Source organism: Nycticebus coucang, chromosome 4 (assembly GCF_027406575.1).
Source record: "Nycticebus coucang isolate mNycCou1 chromosome 4, mNycCou1.pri, whole genome shotgun sequence".
Lineage (NCBI taxonomy): Eukaryota > Metazoa > Chordata > Mammalia > Primates > Lorisidae > Nycticebus > Nycticebus coucang.
The window spans coordinates 71,969,667-71,989,102 of NC_069783.1; the positions used below are offsets into that span (position 1 = coordinate 71,969,667).

The following is a 19,436-nucleotide window of genomic DNA, read 5'->3' on the forward strand; positions in this document are numbered from 1 at the left end:
GTGGACACAGACGACAGGCATGCAAGCATAGGCTCGGACACAGACATTCAGTGCCAAAAGTACGTATGCATACATAACTCTGATACAGAAGTATATACTGCTCATGAAGACACAGACAAAAAATACACAGATGTAAAAGCACAAAAACAGGCTCAGCTACAGTCAGTCAACGAACTAAAGGACCTAAATTCAGACTCGCAAGACCTGAAACCCTCGTAGCCTCAGGGAAACTGACACAGGAATCAGGCCGGAAAGGGGCGGGGCCTCCTAGACCGAAGAGGGTCAAAGGTCAGAAGGAGGCGGCGCGCCCAAGATGGCGGCCTCCATGTGCGACGTGTTCTCCTTCTGCGTGGGCGTGGCGGGCAGGGCCCGTGTCCCCGTGGAAGTCCGTTTCGTGAGCAGCGCCAAGGTGAGGCCGAGGCGGACGCGGCAGAGTGCCCTAACCCCGTTCAGCCTTGGAGGCAGCCCCGCGGGACCCCATGCCCGTAGCCTAGAGGCTCCTGTGCCGCTTGGACGCTACATCTCGGCCCCTGCTTGCAGCTCGGGGACTCCCATTCTGTCCCCCAGCGCAGGCTCTTGGCGCGGTCACGCGGTGGACTGGGGCTTCCAAAGTCTCCTTGCGCATCCACTCCCAGCGGAACCCGACCTGCCAGCCAGTGGCTCTTCTCTGCCTGCTCGGGGCAAGGGGGGTATTCCAAGCTTTCTGGCTCTGGGTAGGAGCTTGTTGGGCCCCTGGAACTGGGTGGGAACGTGCTGGTCAGAGAGAACTGAAGTGTCAAAAAGCTTGGGTCTTTAGGGAACTTTCTGGGTGAGATTTGTGTGGGGGGATGAGGAGAGAGGCCAAGAATCTTCACGAAGGGCCTTGTAGTGCTAAGGAATTTGGGCCAGAACCCATAGGCCGCTGGAGCATTTGAAGGGTTTTAGCAGGAAAAGTGACATGATTTTGTCATTTTGTTATGTTTTAGAAGTTCACTATGTAAAAAAATAGAAAGTGTATGTAAGGAAAGAAAAAATAAAAATCACTCATAATTCCATGCTTGTGCAAATATGTGTATATTAAAATTACATTTTTTAGGAGCAAAATGACATTTTGATACAGCAGTGAACTTTCAATGTCAATAAACCTATTTATGTTAATTTTTAAAAACTGAGTAGAATATTCTTCCACTGGAGGGCCACAGTTCACTCAGTCAGTCCCTTATTAGTGGGCCATTTATTGTTAACTTATTTTTGTCCCTGGGGTCAAAGGTCTTGGAGTTCATTTTCTGTGCAGACATCCTTTTGTTCTCTCAAGCATTGTTTGTTTTCTTTCCTAGTTAGCTTTGCAAACTGACATGTGCCAACTGGTATTGCTTTGTTCTCATTTACATTCCTTTTGTTACTTGAGGATGAACAACTTAACCTTATATAGTGGTTGTGTGTATTCTTGGTCCTTACCCAGGATGTTAACCCTCTGTTCATCTGTCACTTGCTCTCAGCATTATCATATTGATTCTGTTTCTCAGCCCAACCTTTCCAACCTTCCCTTGCCTTCTTTCCGTTCTATAGGCATCTGGAGCACTCCCCTCTTTCTCAGGTAAATCAGCTCCTCTACATCCTTGGTCTCTACCCAGAATCTTTAGTGTTTCTGGGTGGCCATCAGTTGTAGGGTTCTCAGTTCCATTACTTCTAGCTTACATAGTCACCTTTATCTTCATTAGTCCCCACTCTCTCTCTTCAACCACTCTCCTAGCACATTTGTCTTGTCCCATCCTTCTATCAGGGCTCCAGCTGATTGCCCTCTTTGCCTGCTACTGGAGAAAATCACATAGCTACCTGAACTTGGTAATAAGACAGATTATCCTGGGTTTTTTGCATTTGTGTTCACAAATTAGATTGGTTTGTGATTTTTTTTTCTTTGTTTATATGCTTGTTTTTTGGTAAATGGAGATGTCCAATTTTTCTCTTGTCATTAAATAGTTTAAATATTATAGCATGAGAATTATTTATTCTTTGAAGGTTTGAAAGATTTGACTCATGCAACCATGTAGACTGGAGCCTTATGTGATGGTACTTTTTGACCACTTTTTATTGGTTCTCTGGGTATTGGCAAGAATGACTTTTCAAGCCAGGTGAGGTGGCTCACACCTGTAATCTTAGCACTCTGTAAGACTGAGGCAGGTGGATTGCCTGAGCTCAAGAGTTGGAGACCAGCCTGAGCAGGAGCAAGACCCCATCTTTAAAAATTGTCTGGTGTTGTGGCAGGTACCTGTAGTCCTAGCTACTTGGGAGGCTGAGTCAAGAGAATCACTTGAGCCCAAGGGTTTGAGGTTGCTGTGAGCTATGATGTCATGGCACTCTACTGAGGGTGACAAAGTGAAACTCTGTCTCAGAAAAAAAAGAGAAAAGAATGGCTTTTCAAGACTTTACCACCACCAAGACCCACAACAACAACAAAAAGAAGACTTTATGCGGGGACTGACCAATTAGAACAGAAGTCTAACCATGTCCAGTGGACATGGCTAGACTGCCATATTGGTGCATGCTAGCCAGACACTAACACTGCTTATTGTCGGCTTTCTTCTTTTTTTTTTTTTTTTAAGACAGAGTCTCAAACTGTTGCCCTGGGTAGAGTGCTGTGGCATCACAGCTCACAGCAACCTCAAACTATTGGACTTAAGTGATTCTCAACTTCCGAAGTAGCTGGGACTACAGGTGCCTGCCACAACACCTGGCAGTTTTTTTTGGTTGGAGTTGCCATTGTTGTTTGGCAGCTCGGGCTGGATTTGAACCCGCCAGCTACAGTGTATGGCTGGTGCTGTAGCTGCTTGAGCTACAGGTGCCAAGCCTTTCTTCCTTTTGAATTCAGTTTTGGTCATTTGTATTTTTCTAGGAAATCATCCATTTAATCGAGATTTTAAAATGTAATGTAAAGCAAGGCAGGTTGGCACATGCCCGTAGTCCCAGCTACTCCAAAGGCTGACATAGGAAGATTGTCTGAGCCCAGGGGTTTGAGGTTATAGTGAGCTATGACTATGCTTCTGCATAGTCACAGGCCAGTGACAGAGACCTTTCTTCCCCCACCCCCAAAAAAAAGAAAGAAAAGAAAAAATGCACTGCATGGTTTTATGATTTTGCACAATCTTTTCTTAAAACTTCTTTAATGAAAAAAAAAAAACTTATTTGGTTTGTCCGCTTTCCATTAAGGTTCAGTGCTATCCAAGCTTCTTAATAATCTGAATTAGACTGTTTTTCTTTAAATTCTTTAATTTGTTTTGGAAATGAGTGGCTTTATCAAGGAACAGCTCTGTTTTCCCTTGGTTTAAAGGCTACATATTTTTTACATTTGGTCCTCCAAAAAGAGAGAGAGATTGAGATTTGAGATTGTCAGAGATTAAGTGGGTCTCTGTTCATATCTATTTGTCCCATAGAGGAAGGCCAACTTTTCATTTTGCTAGATCGGGTCCCAGGGGCTACAAGACATGGGAGAGGGGCTTCCAGGAAGACAGTCAGGGGCTTATTTGTGGCTGTGACCTATGGTTTTGTTTCACCTGTTTCATTCTACTATTAGGTAGAGTTCCCATCCCATAGTTCTTCACAGGGTTGAGATTTGTGGCTCATGGGTGGCTCAGGGCCTGTTCTACTGCTCTGACTTTTGGAGGGGCTTTTGTGGGCTACAGCAGCAGTGCTAGAAGGAAGCAGGGAGCTACCTGGGAGGCTGTAGTAACAGGAATTTCACTGCTGTGTCAAGCACTTTTTTTCTCTCCTTTTTTTGTGGCAGTTCAGTGTTAGCAGGGCACCAGCCCTCTTCTTTAAGTACTTGAGTAGTGGGAATAAGTGTCCAGCAAGACCAATAACTCCTGGGTTCTGAAGCAATCTCCTGAGTCCTTTTGAGTGTTTGAGAGATGACAATTTAGAGGTTGTTTTCTCATCCTTGATCATTTACATGATATATATATATAGTGTTTAGACCAGGATTTCTCAAACTTTCAAATATATATGAATCACCTGGGAATCTTGTTAAAATGCAGATTCTGATTCAGCAGGTCTGGCATGGGGCCTGAGGTTTTGCATTTCTAACAGTGTCCCAGGTGATGCCTATGCTGCCTGTCCACACACCTCACAGTGAGTAGTAAGGAAGTAGAACTCATGCTATATCATTGCATCCTGGAAACTACCTGGTAAGTGTTATCGTAATACTCACTTTTCTTTTTTTTTTTTTGCAGTTTTTGGCCGGGGCTCCATTCGAACCCGCCACCTCCAACATATGGGGCCGGCGCCCTAGCCCTTTGAGCTACAGGTGCTGCCCGCCAAGGAATTTTTTTTTTTTTTTTGTAGAGACAGAGTCTCACTTTATGGCCCTCGGTAGAGTGCCATGGCCTCACACAGCTCACAGCAACCTCCAACTCCTTAAGCGATTCTCTTTGCCTCAGCCTCCCCAGTAGCTGGGACTACAGGCACCCGCCACAATGCCCGGCTATTTTTTGGTTGCAGTTTGGCCGGGGCCGGGTTTGAACCCGCCACCCTCGGTATATGGGGCCGGCATCTTACCGACTGAGCCACAGGCACCGCCCGTAATACTCACTTTTCATATAGGAAACAGATGCAAAGAAGTGAAGCAGTTGGCTCAACGTTTCACAGAAAGTTAACAATAGGACTGGTGCTAGGATTAGCTCATTTCTTTCAATGCCTGAATAGTGCTAGGTGCTTTCAGTACCCAGCTGACAAAGGTCGGCCGTTTTCCCCCCAGCTCAGCCTTCCTTTTCCACGGTATAGGATTTCTCTGCAACCCTGAGCAGAAGCACCACTGCCAGGATCCTGGCACATGGGTGACTCAGGGAGGGCTGCTCTGCTGTTTCTAGCTCCTGGTACAGGAGGCTTCAGCCTACTATGAGCCTTGGCCCTGCTCTGGTTATCCTAAAAATTCTCCTCCGAGTAGTCTGAGATGACTGCCATGGTGTTTCCTTCCCTGTCCCAGGCCTTCTGCTCTGAATAGGCTGAAAGAGGTACAACTGAAAGTAAGTTAGAGATGCAGTTCCAGAGGAGGCAGTCACAGAGGGTTCTGGCCACTCTCCATGAGCTGTCAGAGGCAGAGGCCTCTGCTAAGAGGGACGAATATGAGGCTGGACAGCCTCTTGTGAGTTCCTGGAGCTATGTCTTCTATTCTTTCTTATGGCCATCCTCTTCCTTTTCTGCCCTCCTAGGGAAAGGGCCTGTTTGCCACACAGCTGATCCGAAAGGGGGAGACCATCTTTGTAGAACGGCCCCTTGTGGCTGCTCAATTTCTCTGGAATGCACTGTATCGCTACCGAGGTGAGCACATCTAGTTGACTTCTCAGCTGCTGGGCCCAGTTGCCTTTGTGTACAGAAGAGAGCTACGCACATCCCTACTGGTTGATGTCTCTGGGACTCCAAATATAGGCAGGAAATGCTGTCTTTCTGTGCCTAAGAACCATGCCTCTGTCTAATTTCAAGTGTTGGGGCTGTGTGCCTGCAGTAGGAGGCTCTTCCAACATGCTCCCTGGAGAACGATGTCACTCAGGAAGGATTCAGAGTCTGGCCCTATAGAATGAAGGACTAGACCAAAAGCCCTTTAACTGAGAGAGCTACATGGCCCTTGTCCACTGAGAGAGCTACATGGCCCTTGTCCAGAGAAGGCTGAGTTAGGAGTCCAAAGCAAGTAGGATGCCTTTAGCTTTGCTGGCCATACTCTTTTTTTCTCACTTTTCTTAAGCTGGAGACATACCGTGAAAAGAGCATCAGTTGGCTTCAGAGTATAGGGAAAGCCCAGTTTGGGTTTAGTGGGGAAGCCCCACAGAGTGAGTCTGATTGAAAAGCAGGGAGAGTAAGAGAGTAGGGAGGTTCCTTGAGAGGGAGGAGAATCATCTACCTTTGAATGCATTTGAAATTCATTCATTCATTCCATTCATTAATGTAATTATTCATTCATTTCTCAGATTTTTATGGAGCACTTGCTATGTGCCAGGTACCATTCTAGCCCTGGAGATACTAAAATGTATCTGTGAAAAGGACATATGTGGCTCCTGCTTTAAGACACTTATATTGTATCTGGCTCTCACCCTCAGCCTGTGATCACTGCCTTCGGGCACTGGAGAAGGCAGAGGAGAATGCCCAGAGGCTGACTGGGAAACCAAGCCAGGTTCTGCCTCATCCAGAGTTGTGCACTGTGCGCAAGGATCTCCACCAGAATTGTCCCCACTGCCAGGTGAGCATGTTGGGGAAGTGTACCTCAAAGGGGGTGGGCAAGGGAAGCCTTAGCGGAAGTCCTCGCTGGAGAGACAGGAACAAAGACAGACCTGGTTATAGCCCTTGAAAGCTCCAATGTGAATAGGCTTGGCTATTGCTCTAGTTTCATCATCCCTGTCCCAGTTCCACTGTCTAGAAAATAGGCTTGCTGGGGTGGCACCTGTGGCTCAAGGAGTAGGGTGCCAGCCCCATATACCGGGGTGGTGGGTTTAAGCCCAGCTCTGGCCAAAACTGCAAAAAAAAAAAAGAAAAAAGAAAGAAAAAAGAAATAGGCTTGCTGGGAGCTTGCCTTCTTCCCAGGGGCCTTCGGGGGCTCTCACTTCTACCTGAAAAGCTCTCTTCCCTTTCTGTGGTTTTACAAGCCTAGGTTAGGTGTGCCGTGCACATGGCCCCCAGAGCACCCTATGTTTTCTCACCTCAGTACCTCTCAAATAGCTCAGGGGCTATTTGCAGAAGGAATGCAGTTAGAAGAGATGAGTACCACATAGGATATCTGTGCCTTGCCCTCTCACCCTATGGCCAGATCCTAGGGTGCTGACCTCACCCCACCTGACAGGTGATGTACTGCAGTGCAGAATGTCAGCTGTCAGCTGCTGAGCAGTACCACCAGGTCCTGTGCCCCGGCCCCTCCCAGGATGACCCTCTGCATCCTCTCAACAAACTTCAGGAAGCATGGAGGTAGGTCTCTTTTCCTCTTTTCTTTCCTATATCCTTCCTTCCCTGCTTCTGTGCCTGGGCTCAGCAGATATTATCATCTTTCTTAAGTTGTCCCAGATTTTTTCTCCACTCTTAGGGTTATATAGAGGTCACATCTCCCAACCCTCTGCCTTTAATCTGGGCTGCCAGTTCTGCTAGTCTCAGCATTTTACATACTCTCTGAAAGAGCCCCATTAAGCCCATAGGCATGCAAAATCCTGCCTGAGTCCCTGTCTATGACTTTCTCTCTTTGTAATAGATGGGGTTGGTAGAAAGTCTGTACCAGTTAGACTGGCTTTGAGCTCAAGTACTGGGGAAGGAATTTCCAGGTAAAACTTCTTTCTCTTTCCCTAGGAGTGTTCATTACCCCCCTGAAACTGCAAGCATCATGCTGATGGCCCGGATGGTGGCGACAGTGAAGCAGGTGAGCCCACCTGACCGTCTCAGGAAGCTGTCTATGGCCTTGTTCAACGGTGTTGGTCTCTTTCTCACCTCAAGGTCCTAACTTGGGTGCAGAATTATTTCTGGCCTTTGCAAAGAATAGTTACGTGCTGTGTAAAATCTTAGGTGTATGCTGGACATAAATCAGGCATGGGGAATGAGGGAGCAGGGGCTCATTTTTCCTGTAGTCTTTGATTTATGAGAAGATGTGGGCAGCATCAATTCATGTGTTTGATTTATAAGCACTCTTTCAGGATTGTATCTTATGTAAAATGAGGGAAGGCTCTCTAACCTCCTCTTTAACCAGCATCATTCTCCTGTTTGGCCAAGTATTGTTGAACTGGCTAGCTCAGCTTCATCTGGGGAGTGGGCAGCGTGGGGAAGAAGCCTCAGGCAGGGAAAGGGTCCCTGGAAGCTCATGTGTGGTGGGGATTTCGCTGATGGAAGGGGCTTTTGAAACAGGCTGCTCCTTCCACATGGGCAGAAGTGCTAATAAGAAGGTGGGTGTCTAAGACCCTTAAGTATATTTGTTCACTGCAGGCTAAGGATAAGGACCGATGGATCAGGCTCTTCTCCCAGTTCTGTAACAAAACGGCCAACGAGGAGGAGGAAATTGTCCACAAACTTCTGGGGGACAAGTTCAAGGTTAGTCTTTTCTGATGACCCATCTCCCCCTGCCTTCACCAGGATGTCTCTGGTTCCCTGTAGGGAGTTCCACATTTGATCCCTTCCCAGCTATAGGAAGGAGTTAGAACCTGGGCCCAGAAGTTGATTCAGACACATTCTGTCCACTACTTAACTTCATGACCGAATGTGGCCCTAATGTTGGAAAGTGGGGTAGTGACAGAGGAACAACCCTCTACCCTGACAGTGATCTTTACATGTTGTAGGAAGGCAGGACTCCTGTCATAGGATGGAACAGTGAGCACATCGTGTAGAATGGAGGGTTCGGGTCTACGGAGTCAGAGAGTAGTGTGAATTGATAATGTACTTAGTGCCCATTCCCAGTCAGAGTACAGATTCTCACTGAGTACAACATACTTCTACCAGAAGCTGGGTGAGCGTGGAGGCAGGTGTGAGAAAGGGATACCTCTCCACCTCCTATGTTGAATTCAGTGGAAAAGAAGGGGAGAGGCTACCTGTTCTGGAGGCCGGGTCAGGAGATTTTGGGGGTGAAGATGAGAACAGATGTTCTAAGCCAGGCTGCTTCAGCCTTGTTGGTACAAGTGCTAAAAAATGAGAAATTTTGGGTTGGGTGGACTACCTTTTGGAAAAAAGACTCTATGGCCTTCCTTTGCCCCCAGGGAAAGCTCAGTCTGCAGAGTTGGCCCCTTTTTCCTTCCCTCTCCTGTCTTCTTGGCCCAGCCTGGGTACTAATGGGAAATATCCAGGGATGCACGTCTCTCCCTACTTCCCTTAAACCAGGGCCAACTGGAACTTCTGCGGAGACTCTTCACAGAAGCCCTTTATGAGGAAGCACTCAGCCAGGTGAGTGTGGGGAGGGCAGGACTAATGGCTTCCTTGTCATTCTAGTTCTCTAGGAGCAACTGGGTCAGCATCTCCTGGGGTAGCCAAGCCAAAGCCAATTTGGTCTTCTAGAGTTGTGGTGGGTCTGACTCATAGAAGACTTCCTGAACAGGGTTGTGTTAGAAAGAAAAGCTAGTGGCTGTAATTGGAATATTCATTTCCTCCCTTTCTCTCCCACAGTGGTTCACTCCAGATGGATTCCGGTCTCTCTTTGCTCTTGTTGGGACCAATGGCCAAGGAATTGGGACTAGGTTAGGAGAGAATGTTCCAGAGTTGTTGGACTCATGTCTCAGGGATTGGGTTGGAGATTGAGGAAGGTAGTCATAGTACCTTTCAAGACTGCGGTTGGGTAGGGTGTGACTCTGTGGCTAGAGAGCTGAACTGGATACAGTGGTGGGGCACTTCAGAATGAGGCAGTGCAGTCTACTCTTGGGAGCCTTGGACTGTTGGGGAAGACGGGGCCCCTACACTGGAGAAAAGGTGGGACAAGGGTAGGAGACCATTCTTCCTGGGCTTAACTTGCCTGGAGGTGGAGAGCCCTAAGACTTGGGCCTCCTCCTCTCCAACCACGGGCTGCCGGGGACCCTCCAGCTCCCTGAGCCAGTGGGTCCATGCCTGTGATGCTCTGGAGCTGAAGCCTCAGGACCGTGAGCAGCTAGATGCCTTCATTGACCAGCTCTACAAGGACATCGAGGCAGGTTGGTGAGATGGGGCTTTGGCCTCACCCAACCTTGGAGAACCCCCAGTCAGATGAGTGGGGGGTACTCTGGTACCCTGAGTTAATGGTGGGAGAAGGTAATCCCTTCATGCTTGTGTGGAGCTTCAGATTTATTCACAAGACAAACAATAAGAAATGGTACCAAGATTCATCTAGAAGCTTGATACTGGGAGGAAGGGCAGTGCTGGAAAATAGGGTGATGTCATAGACAGAAAAGCCAGGTTTGTGTCTCAGAGAAGCAAGTTTAGCTAAAGTGGTAGGGCCCGGGTGCCTTGGCCTGTATCTGTCCTTGTGAGCCTAGTTTCCTTTTCCCACCTGTAAAATGGGTAGAGTAACATCAGCATATTACTGTCTTGCAGCAACCGGCGAGTTTCTTAACTGCGAAGGATCTGGCCTCTTTGTGCTTCAGAGCTGCTGTGAGTCACAACATTGGGGAGGGATAGTCCCAAGCATTTCTGCCTTTGCCAGGTGGCCTCACAGCCATAGTTCATCTTTCTCAGTTGTCCCTTTCTAGGCTGGTAGTTGAGTCTGGGAGAAGGGTTAGGTCTGAGTTTCCTAGAGAATTCCCCTGGGACTTTTTGTTCCATGATTGTTTCATTCATTCATTCAACTGCTTTTGGTTAAATATATGCTTATATATAAAACGTTGCAGTGGGCCAGGTGCTGTGCTAAGGCACAGAGATCTGATTCTTGCAAAGGGAAGCATAAACTTTGCACCATCATTGTTCTGTGAGATTTGATAGGGAGTACTCAGAGACCCTGAGAGGCCCTCAGGATCCTGGGAAGAGGGAGCTCAGACCAGAAGACAAGTCTCACCAGCACCTGATGGGGAGGGCAGAGTCACTCAGTCACTATCTTTTCCAGATCTTAGCCTTTTACCCTCTGGTTTCATCCCTGAAAACTCCTTCTAGGCTTCAGTACCACTCTACCCCTACCAAACTGGGTTCTCAGGGGGCCTGAGTCAGCCATTAGTAGGTGTCCACTAGCAGACAGAACTCAGTGGTCTGGTGTGGGCATCCCTTCAGATTCCTGTCCCTCCAAATGAAGTTGGCTAGTCCCTAGAGGTTGCAGTGGGGAGTGATGTGGGAGTGCACTCATGCCTGTGCTCTGTGGCCTTCAGGAAAGAGCACTGGATAGGGAGTCAGTAAACTTGGGTTCTAGTATCTGTTCAGCCCTGGCAATGATAAGAGACCAAGAAAGGATGGGACTTATTCCTCAGCAGAGTTGAGGCTGTTGTGTTTTTAGCCAATAATCCTCATTATCTGCCTTTTCTCACCCAGGCAACCATAGCTGTGTTCCCAATGCAGAGACCTCCTTCCCAGAAAACAACTTCTTTTTGCATGTTATTGCCCTGGAGGATATTAAGCCAGGAGAGGTGAGGGGGGCCAGGAGCTATGAGGGGTGGGGTGGGCAGTGGGCCTTGCAGGTGGTTCTTCCTAGGGTTTAGGTGCAGCAGTGGCTAGAGCCCCTTAACGTTTAGGCTGTAAGGATGGATTCCCACAGGCCCCAGGGCCTGAGTCTTTTAGCCCATGGTCGTGTTCTAACTCTACCTCCCTTCTTCAAAATATAACTCCATAGTGCCTCAGAGGAGTGTTTGAGGGACAGCTGTGTGTCCAGGTTCTTGTCCCCAGATACATTTTGGTCAACAAATCTACAATTTCTTGGGCCTTGGCGGGCTAGTGGTGGTATAGCTTGGCTGTCAGTACAGTGCACAGAGTCAAGTTGAATCTCCTTCTGGAGCAAGTAGCATCACACCAAGGTAACCTTTGACATTTGCCATTGACTGGCTTTCACCATGTCCTGAGGCTTACTGCAGTCTCTTCTCTGCCACAGACACAGGGAACTGATCAAGGCAGCTCACCCCTTCACTGAAGGGCAGCACAGGCCTGGATCCTGAAGATAGGGCTGGTGTTGGGGAGGACCTTATCCTGTGGAATACAGCGCACAAACTATCAGCCTCCACTTCTCTGCCCTACAGGAAATTTGTATCAGCTACTTAGATTGCTGTCAGAGGGAGCGCAGCCGCCACAGCCGCCACAAGATCCTCAGGTGCCAATTGGGGACAGGGTTGGGGAGCGGGGCTTTGATTCCTCTATCCCAGTGGCTGCCTAACTTTTCACCTTCCCCCTCCTGCCACCCCTGCAGGGAGAACTATCTGTTCATCTGTTCCTGTCCTAAATGCCTGGCAGAGGCTGATGAACCTAATGTAACCTCAGAGGAGGAAGAGGAAGAGGAGGAAGAAGGAGAGCCGGAAGATGCAGAACTGGGAGATGAGATGACTGATGTGTGATGTTGCCTTGCCCAGAAGGGACCCCGCACCACATCTTGCTAGAAAAGGGGGCCCTTCCCTCAGAGAAGAGGCGTGGAAGAACTCCTCACTCTTATTGCCTGCTTTCCCCCATCCCAGCTTTCCCTGCCAGAGGGTAGGACAGAGGCTGGACCCCAGGCCCCTGACCCCCACTAGACCTCATGCCCTGGACACTGCTGCTGAGTTGGCTTATGCTCTGCACTGTCACTGAGCCTTTCAGAACCAGCCTCCCCCAGAGCCCACTCCACACTCTAGGGTTGGAAGGGCTGGAACCGGGGTCAGGGCCCAAAAGCATTTCCTGCTCTAGGCCCCATGGCCCATGCTCGTCCATCTACCTGAGGCTTCTTCCCTCTCAACTTGCCATTGATTCTTTTTTTTTTTTTTTTTCTCAGATAGTCTAACTCTGGCCTGAGTAGAGTGCCGTAGCATCATAGCTCATAGCGAACTCAGACTCTTGGGCTCAAGCAGTCCTCTTGCCTCAGCCTCCTGAGTAGCTGGCACTACAGGCTTCTGCCACAATGCCTGGGTAATTTTTCTATTTTTAGTAGAGATGGGGTCTCACTCTTGCTCAGGCTGGTCTGGAACTCCTGAACTCAAGCAATCCTCCCTTCTTGGCCTCCCTGAGGGCTCAAATTATAGGCATGAGCCACTATGCCCAGCCTGACTACTGATTCATTTTTGAGGGGAGGTAGCAATATGGTAAATCTGAGAACAGAAGGATTTCATTGAAGCAGAAAGGGGAGGTGGTAAGGTACCCTCACCTACTTCCATGCCTCCCACCTGTCACTGTTATAGCTTATAAGACTACTGCTTGACCCCTAGCCCAGTGAGGAGAGGCAGGCAGAAGATCTGGGCTTCTTGAACTCCTTCCCTAAGGCTGTCTAGTGGGAAACATTGGATCAGGGAGATTACTTCCATCTCCTCTCCCTACTCCCACCATTTGGACGTCTGAGGAAGTAGAGATTAACCCCTTCCCCAGACTCCAGAATCTCTGTCCCTTGTGCCTTGTCTCAGGCTCTGGCACAAGCAGCTAGCCCTGTGAGGTAGGAAGAGGCCTCTCCTTGCTCAAGAAGGGCATGTGAGGGCTCATAACTCTTTCTCACACCTTCCCACTGAGCACTCTAGCAGCATGGCCAAGACTTGGGGGTTGACAGGCCTGTGCTTCTTAGTTGAGGAAGCTCTAGTCTTCCCTGTGGCCAGTTAAAGTGGGTCAGTGAGGGGCTCTTGTGGCCTCCACAGAGGAACGCCAAGTCTTCCAAACACCCAGAGAAGCTGGGCTAGACACCCAGAGATTAGCATCCCCTCCTTCGCCCACATCAGTACCAGTCCCCTCTTTCACTCTTGGTTTTGGGTGCTATGGGAACTAATCCATCACCCCTGATGCTTTCTTTTTCTGGAGGGGCCTACCACATCTTGCTGAGAGATCCCAGGGAGGGTAGGTCTCCACCCCACAGGCTCTTATCTGGAACATGGAGCCAGGTAGAACTTGCCTATTTGGCCCCGTCAGTTTTTACTCCTTCATAGCAACCAGCACCCCTCTCCCACCACCACTTTCCCACTCTTCTCAATAAAATGTGAGTGGTGATAGGTCTCTGCAGGAATGTTTTGTAGAGTGGCTGGACAGGTTGCCCAGGGTACACAGCAGTCACTCAGGTGGCTGCAAAGGGGCACAGGTTAGACCAGGCAATAGCAGTAGATGCTCCAGGCTCCCCAGCTTTGGCTCATCTCTGCTCTTATCTACCCTCTGCTGCAAGTGTTCTAAAGCCCAAGAGTAAGGGTCCTCTGAGGTCCAGTTTGGATCCCTAGTTACAGGCTTCTCCCTGGTGGGTTGAACTGTAGCTTCCTAGGGCTGCCTCAGATCTTTAGCAAGAGACTGTGCTGGGGTAAGACTAACAGTCTTAGGCGAGGTGGTCCTCAAATTATGGCCTGCGGGCCACACGCAGCGGTGTGATTGTGTTTGTTCCTGTTTTGTTTTTTTACTTCAAAATAAGATATGTGCAGTGTGTATAGGAATTTGTTCGTAGTTTTTTTTTTTTTTTTTTTTTAAACTATAGTCCGGCCCTCCAACGGTCTGAGGGACAGTGAACTGACCCCCTATTTAAAAAGTTTGAGGACCCAGGCGGTGCCTGTGGTTCAAGGAGTAGGGCGCCAGCCCCTTATACCAGAGGTGGTGGGTTCAAAACCCAGCCTCTACCAAAAAAAAAAAAAAAACTGCAAAAAAAAAAGTTTGAGGACCCCTGGCTTAGGACTGGGCATGAAGGACCTTGGGCAAGTCGTGATCTCTAGGCCTCGGTTTCCTTCCTTGAGAACAATGGTATATGTGACCAGATGAATGAGTTTGAAGGCCCTTCCCACCTGTGTGACACAGTTGCAACCCTGATGAGAATTTATTGCTACAATAAGGTTTATTGAATCCCCAAATCCCAGTTCCTTAAACCACTCCAACAACTGCTGTGAAGGTCACTGTGAGGAGACCTCGGGTAGGGGTTGCTGGAGCCAGTTGGGATTGGTAGGTCATAGATGGCTCTCAGGTTGCCTGCCTTTAGTTTCTTTTGTTTCAGATTCTAGCCAGAACTTCTGGGGCTTGGCTCTTGCCTCTTTTGGGGGCCCTGAGGAAGGGAAGGCCACTAGTATGGCTTCCCTCCCTCAGCCTAGCCAAGGCAGAGACCCTTTTTTGCACCTGGCTCCACTTGTCCCTAAAAACTATCCTCAAATTCCAAATAGCAAAATTCCTGGGTTCGTCTCAGCCCAGAGTCACTTATGGCTGGAATGTGGGACCAACTCTTCTACCAGAAGGTCCAGGGTGGTTGCAGCAGCTCAAAGGTGGGGATGCTGGTGACATTGACTGGGATGGAAATGATGGCCCATGGCAGCCCATGCTGTTCCAGGGAGCGGCGGATCATGTAGCTAGGAGGGCATGAAGAGAGGTGGCAATGGTCACTTTCCCAGCACCCCTTCATGCCCCACTGTCCCCACCACTCTGGGAATTTCAAAGCCCAAAAACTTTTCACTCTTCAACTAAGGCATCTCAAGATGAGGCCTAGTGGGAAGGGACTTGTGATTACCCTTGACCTCCCCAAGTCATAACTCCTAACCTGGTGCTGACACAGAGACAAGGAGCCCTCACCCATCTCGGCCGAGCAGGAAAAGGGCAGGGATGTCAGCTGTACGCTGGGTACTATCCTGGATCATCTCCACGTAGAAGCTGTCATTGTCAACCGCGTTGTCAGAGATGATCACTGCCCGCCCACCGTGCTCTTGTACCACCCGGGTCTTGGAGAGGAAAGAGCAGCTCCTGGAAGAGGTGGTGATGAGATCAAAGGAAAGGCAAGGTCTAGCTACTCTCCCCCAGACCTTCACCCTGGGAAGATGGAAGGAGAACTATGAAGAATTTGTTAAAGGCTTGTAAATAAATAGCCCAATGTATGCATAACCTTAAGGCATTTCTTAAAAACTTAAAAAGATGAATTATTAAAAAACAGCAATTTCAAAGCACCACCACCACCAATAACCTCAGAATCTGCCCGTGCCTGCCCACTCTTTACCCCCTCTCCACCAGAGCGATCTGGTCCTGGATGAAGAAGCCATTGCTGAGTTCCCCGCAGGCCTCTGGAGGTTCAGCAGGGACAAGGTGAATCTGCTCATACCTTGTATGCTGAAAAACGTTTAGACATTTGGAGGTGAGAGTGTAAGGAGACACATTGGCTTTAGGACTAGGCTGACAAAATCCCACCTCAAAGTGTGAAGCAAATGTGGAGCAGTTTCTGTGTTGCCAGGCATTGAGCATTTTTACTTAATTCTCACAAAAGCCTATCTTTTTGTCCTACCCAACTCTGCCTTTCCCTGAGATAGGTTGGGAAACTGGTTATAAAGCCGAAAGGGGAAGTGACTTCTTAAGTTACATAGTTCAGAGGTAAAGCTGGCAGAGAAAGCTGGTGCCCTTCTCATTTCATTATTTCACATCACCCCAAAAGACAGTTTGTCCCTCCAGGTGCCCAGGGATATATTATACCAAAGGGGGTATAGTTGGATAGTACAGTGCCTGGAAGGCAGAGCTGGATTCTGCTCCTTCACCTGTCTCAGCACTCAAGTAGGATGATAAGGGAAGGGGGAGGCTGAGAATCAGAAATCAGGGGCCTCTCTGAACTTACAAAGATACCACCGAAGTCCTTGGCAGGTGTAGCTGTGAAGATGTAGCGAATGTCCCCAGGACTCAGCACTTGAAAGTATAAATAATCATGGATGCGGAAGCCTGAAGGATAAAGAGTACAGGTAAGAAGTTTGGGAACAACCTGGATCATGTTCAGATCATAGACCTATGTCTTCAGCTGGGCTGGCTATAGTCTGGGCCCAGGGCCCCAGTTTCAGCTGGTTGGGTCTCCCAGGTGAGTGGGATCTTTGCCCTGGGGAGGACAAAATTGATGTAGGCAGAGTTAGTAACCCCAGAGGTTTAGATCAGCTGTTGCTGCTCACATAGGTTAGCTAGGAAGAGATCTAGGGTTAATCCATTTTTGCTCTGAATACTTGGGAGTTTCAGGGTAGCTATGTAATGGCCTGAGTATAAAACAATTTTCATGAAAACTTAGAAGTTGACTCTCTGGTCCCACTGCCATATCCCTAGTCTAGTCACTATCATCTCTTTCCCTGACTGTTCAGCTTAATTGGCCTACCTGCTTCCATTCTTGCTCCCTAAGTCCATTCCCCAAACAACAATTTGAGATCTTAAAACATCTTAGTCTTTGTAATCATATCACCTCACTTAGGGCATCAATACCCTCCAAAGACTTCCCTTTGCACTTAAAATCTAGACTTTTAACTGTGGCCCACAAGTTCCTGCTTGCTTTGGTCCCTGACTGCCACTACAATCTCATCTCCCTATATTCAAACTGCCTTTCAGTTTCTTCCTTTCTCTGGGTCTTCCTGCAAGCTCTTCCCTCTACGGGAAGACTCCCTACTTCCACCCTACCACTACCAGTTTACCTGGCTCACTCCTAGTCATCCTTCAGGTCATAGCTTAAATGTCACTTTCTCAGAGAAAGCTTCTGCCTTATGATTGCCCTCCCCTAAATTCATTCAAATGTACTATTTTTTTTTTTTTGAGACAGAGTCTCACTATGTTGCCCTCAGTAGAGTGCTGTGGTGTCACACCTTACGGTAACCTCAAACTCTTGGACTTAAGTGATTCTCTTGCCTCAGCCTCCCAAGTAGCTGGGATTACAGGTGCCTGTTACAACGCCTGGCTATTTTTTGGTTGCAGTTATTGTTTAGCAGGCTGGGGCTGAGTTCGAACCCACTAGCCTCAGTGTATGTGGCTGGCGCCCTACTCACAGAGCTATGGGCGCCAAGCTGCAAATGCATTATTTTTTTTCTTCACTTGGTATGTCCAACATAATGTGTAATTATACAGGATTCATAATTTTTTTTTTTTGTAGTTTTTTGGCCGGGGCCAGGTTTGAACCCGCCACCTCCAGTATATGGGGCTGGCACCTTACTCCTTGAGTCACAGGCGCCACCCAGGATTCATAATTTTTTAATGTCTGTCTTTTCCACTAGGCGTAGATCTTTAATTTGTACCTTCATTCAATACTGAATCCCTAGCATAGTGGCTACAATATAGTGGGTGTTCAATAAAGGTTGAATCAATCAATAACTGTGTCTAGCTCCACTGCACTGAGAGAGTTACCAGAACTAGACTTTTCTGGGGGTATGGAAACTTCTATTCGGCACCAAAGTTAGTATTTTACCTGGACTTAAGGCCTGGTTTCCTTAGCTCAGAGTGATTGAGGAATGTTGAAGGATAAAAGCTGCTGCCACAGGTCCGTTAGTCAATCAACAAACTCCCAAGTCACAACTGTGTGCTAGGGTTTGTAATGATTGTGGCTTTAGCTGTCCTTGCTTACTGCCTAAATCACAGCCACCAAGTAGAGCTCCACTGATTTAGTACTAAGCTATATATACTTTTGTTCTGGAAGTGGGAACTCCCCATCAGATACAGATACACCTCCAGGAAGCCTTCCTGGATTAGTAGTAAACTTCCCCTTCTCCCCACACACACCCTAGCTTGCCTTTGCATATGCTTATCTGCGTAAACTGTGGGTAAATGTATATGCTCACGTATGTTTATATGCTAGTGTAGGTGCAAACGGTTGTGGGTACTTGTGTTGATGTGTGTGAGCCCACGTGTAGGAATGTAAGCTCCTGTATATGTATGTGAATGCTCTCACACATGTCTCCAGCTTCCGCATCTTTAGTTGTCCCTTATGCCTCCTCCTGTTCTTACCCTAAGTCACCTGGGTCGGTGCTAGTGGGCGGGTTGAAGGAGAAGGTTCTGGGACCTGTTTCGACGTGGGAAGCTGAGGACTCAGAGCTCTCCCTCGTGCTGCGCCCACCTTATGTCCTTGGGAACCAGTATCTACTCACTTTAGCCTCCTGTCCCCAAACCTGTCCTGCTCTGAACTCGTGGGTCCCCAAGGTGACCCGTGGCCCCCAGCCTGAGACGCGCGCAAGCTGGACGGTTAGCCCCGCCCCGCAGCGCAGCCCCGCCCATTGCCGCTCACCGTGGGCTGCGACGCACGCGGGAAGCCAAAGCACGAGACAATACCAGCCCGCGGCGCCGGGGACCATCTCCAGGGCCCGGCCCGGCGCCGCGTCTCCTCTCGCTGTCCCGCCGCGCGTCGCTCCCCGGACTTTACCCTGACAGCTGCTCTGGCCTCCCGCCCACGTACCCGCTCTCACCTCTGGTTGGGCTACGAGAACGAGGCCCACATCTGATTGGCTCTGACACCTGCTCGTGTAGCCACACTTTCCGCCTCTGCGCCTTAGTCCACCTCCTATTGGTTGAGACAAGTGGGGGCTAAGGCTGAATGGCCTAAATTCTTAATAGCTACTGCCGGCCCTCACCTCAGCTCCGCCCCAGCATTTCTCAGTTTGGATTCGACTCTCCAGGACCTTGCCTGCTGGACTTAGGAACCCAAAGGACTCGCTTCAGCCATCGAAAGTCCTGTCCGCCCGTACTTGTGGTCTCACTGGGTCCTTCCTGAGGCCACTTCGCTTTACAATTTGCCTTCTCCCGGCTGCGCTTCCCTCGCCCCACCCCCTCTTCTGGAGGCATCTGTCTATCCTGGTGGTCCTCCGCCCAGTTCCAGCAGCGCTGGTGCGCTGTGTTTGGGCGCTGGCCGCGATCCGATGCTTATTCCCCGCGGGCAGGCTCTGGCCAGTTTCCCAGGCCAGCTTCGCTATCACTTTCTGTGCATCTATGATGTGGACATCATTCATAACCTCTCCGCCTCGGTTTCCTCATCAGTAAAAATGGGCATAATGGGCCCAACAGAATAGGTTTGTCAGAATTAAATGAGATCGACACGAAACGTGCCTGCTCCTTAGCATAATCCTGTCTCACAATTGGCATTTAATAAAGATTTGCCTTTATTACATTTCTTGGTCTGACGTCTGGGGATAGGGGGAGACGGAATCAAGTTTATTAAGCAGGATGATGGATCT

General features: G+C 48.8%; 2 protein-coding genes across 3 annotated transcripts; one reads left to right on the forward strand and one right to left on the reverse strand.

Annotated features, from left to right (window-relative positions):
- The first annotated feature begins 290 nt into the window (after positions 1 to 290).
- SMYD5 (SMYD family member 5) lies at positions 291 to 12,382 on the forward strand. 2 transcript variants are annotated; one of them, XM_053587830.1, is made up of 13 exons: positions 291 to 409; positions 5,184 to 5,292; positions 6,066 to 6,205; positions 6,803 to 6,924; positions 7,297 to 7,366; positions 7,924 to 8,028; positions 8,809 to 8,871; positions 9,091 to 9,161; positions 9,502 to 9,608; positions 9,988 to 10,044; positions 10,909 to 11,003; positions 11,607 to 11,677; positions 11,774 to 12,382. In XM_053587830.1, exons 1-13 carry the CDS (start codon positions 314 to 316, stop codon positions 11,916 to 11,918), a joined length of 1,251 nt encoding a protein of 416 aa, XP_053443805.1. In that variant the 5' UTR covers positions 291 to 313; the 3' UTR covers positions 11,919 to 12,382. The 2 variants fall into 2 exon arrangements, with proteins under 2 accessions (XP_053443805.1, XP_053443806.1); XM_053587831.1 differs by lacking the exons at positions 11,607 to 11,677; positions 11,774 to 12,382 and adding an exon at positions 11,462 to 11,589 and having other exon boundaries at positions 302 to 409.
- Positions 12,383 to 14,304: 1,922 nt separating this feature from the next.
- PRADC1 (protease associated domain containing 1) lies at positions 14,305 to 18,850 on the reverse strand. The gene is made up of 5 exons (XM_053587832.1): positions 18,494 to 18,850; positions 16,088 to 16,188; positions 15,482 to 15,591; positions 15,064 to 15,231; positions 14,305 to 14,843 (listed from the first exon to the last, which is right to left on the reverse strand). The coding sequence occupies exons 1-5, from the start codon at positions 18,558 to 18,560 to the stop codon at positions 14,723 to 14,725; spliced, it is 567 nt and encodes a 188-aa protein (XP_053443807.1). The 5' UTR covers positions 18,561 to 18,850; the 3' UTR covers positions 14,305 to 14,722.
- Between the last annotated feature and the right edge of the window lie 586 nt (positions 18,851 to 19,436).

Coding starts and splice junctions, on each gene's coding strand:
- SMYD5 (XM_053587830.1), top strand. CDS start 314: ATGGCGGCCTCCATGTGCGACGTGTTCTCCTTCTGCGTGGGCGTGGCG. Junction 6,925..7,296: donor AAACTTCAGGAAGCATGGAG/GTAGGTCTCTTT, acceptor CTCTTTCCCTAG/GAGTGTTCATTACCCCCCTG. Junction 9,162..9,501: donor GGCCAAGGAATTGGGACTAG/GTTAGGAGAGAA, acceptor GGGACCCTCCAG/CTCCCTGAGCCAGTGGGTCC.
- PRADC1 (XM_053587832.1), bottom strand. CDS start 18,560: ATGGTCCCCGGCGCCGCGGGCTGGTATTGTCTCGTGCTTTGGCTTCCC. Junction 16,189..18,493: donor CGCGTGCGTCGCAGCCCACG/GTGAGCGGCAAT, acceptor TTTATCCTTCAG/GCTTCCGCATCCATGATTAT. Junction 14,844..15,063: donor TTCCTGCTCGGCCGAGATGG/GTGAGGGCTCCT, acceptor ATGCCCTCCTAG/CTACATGATCCGCCGCTCCC.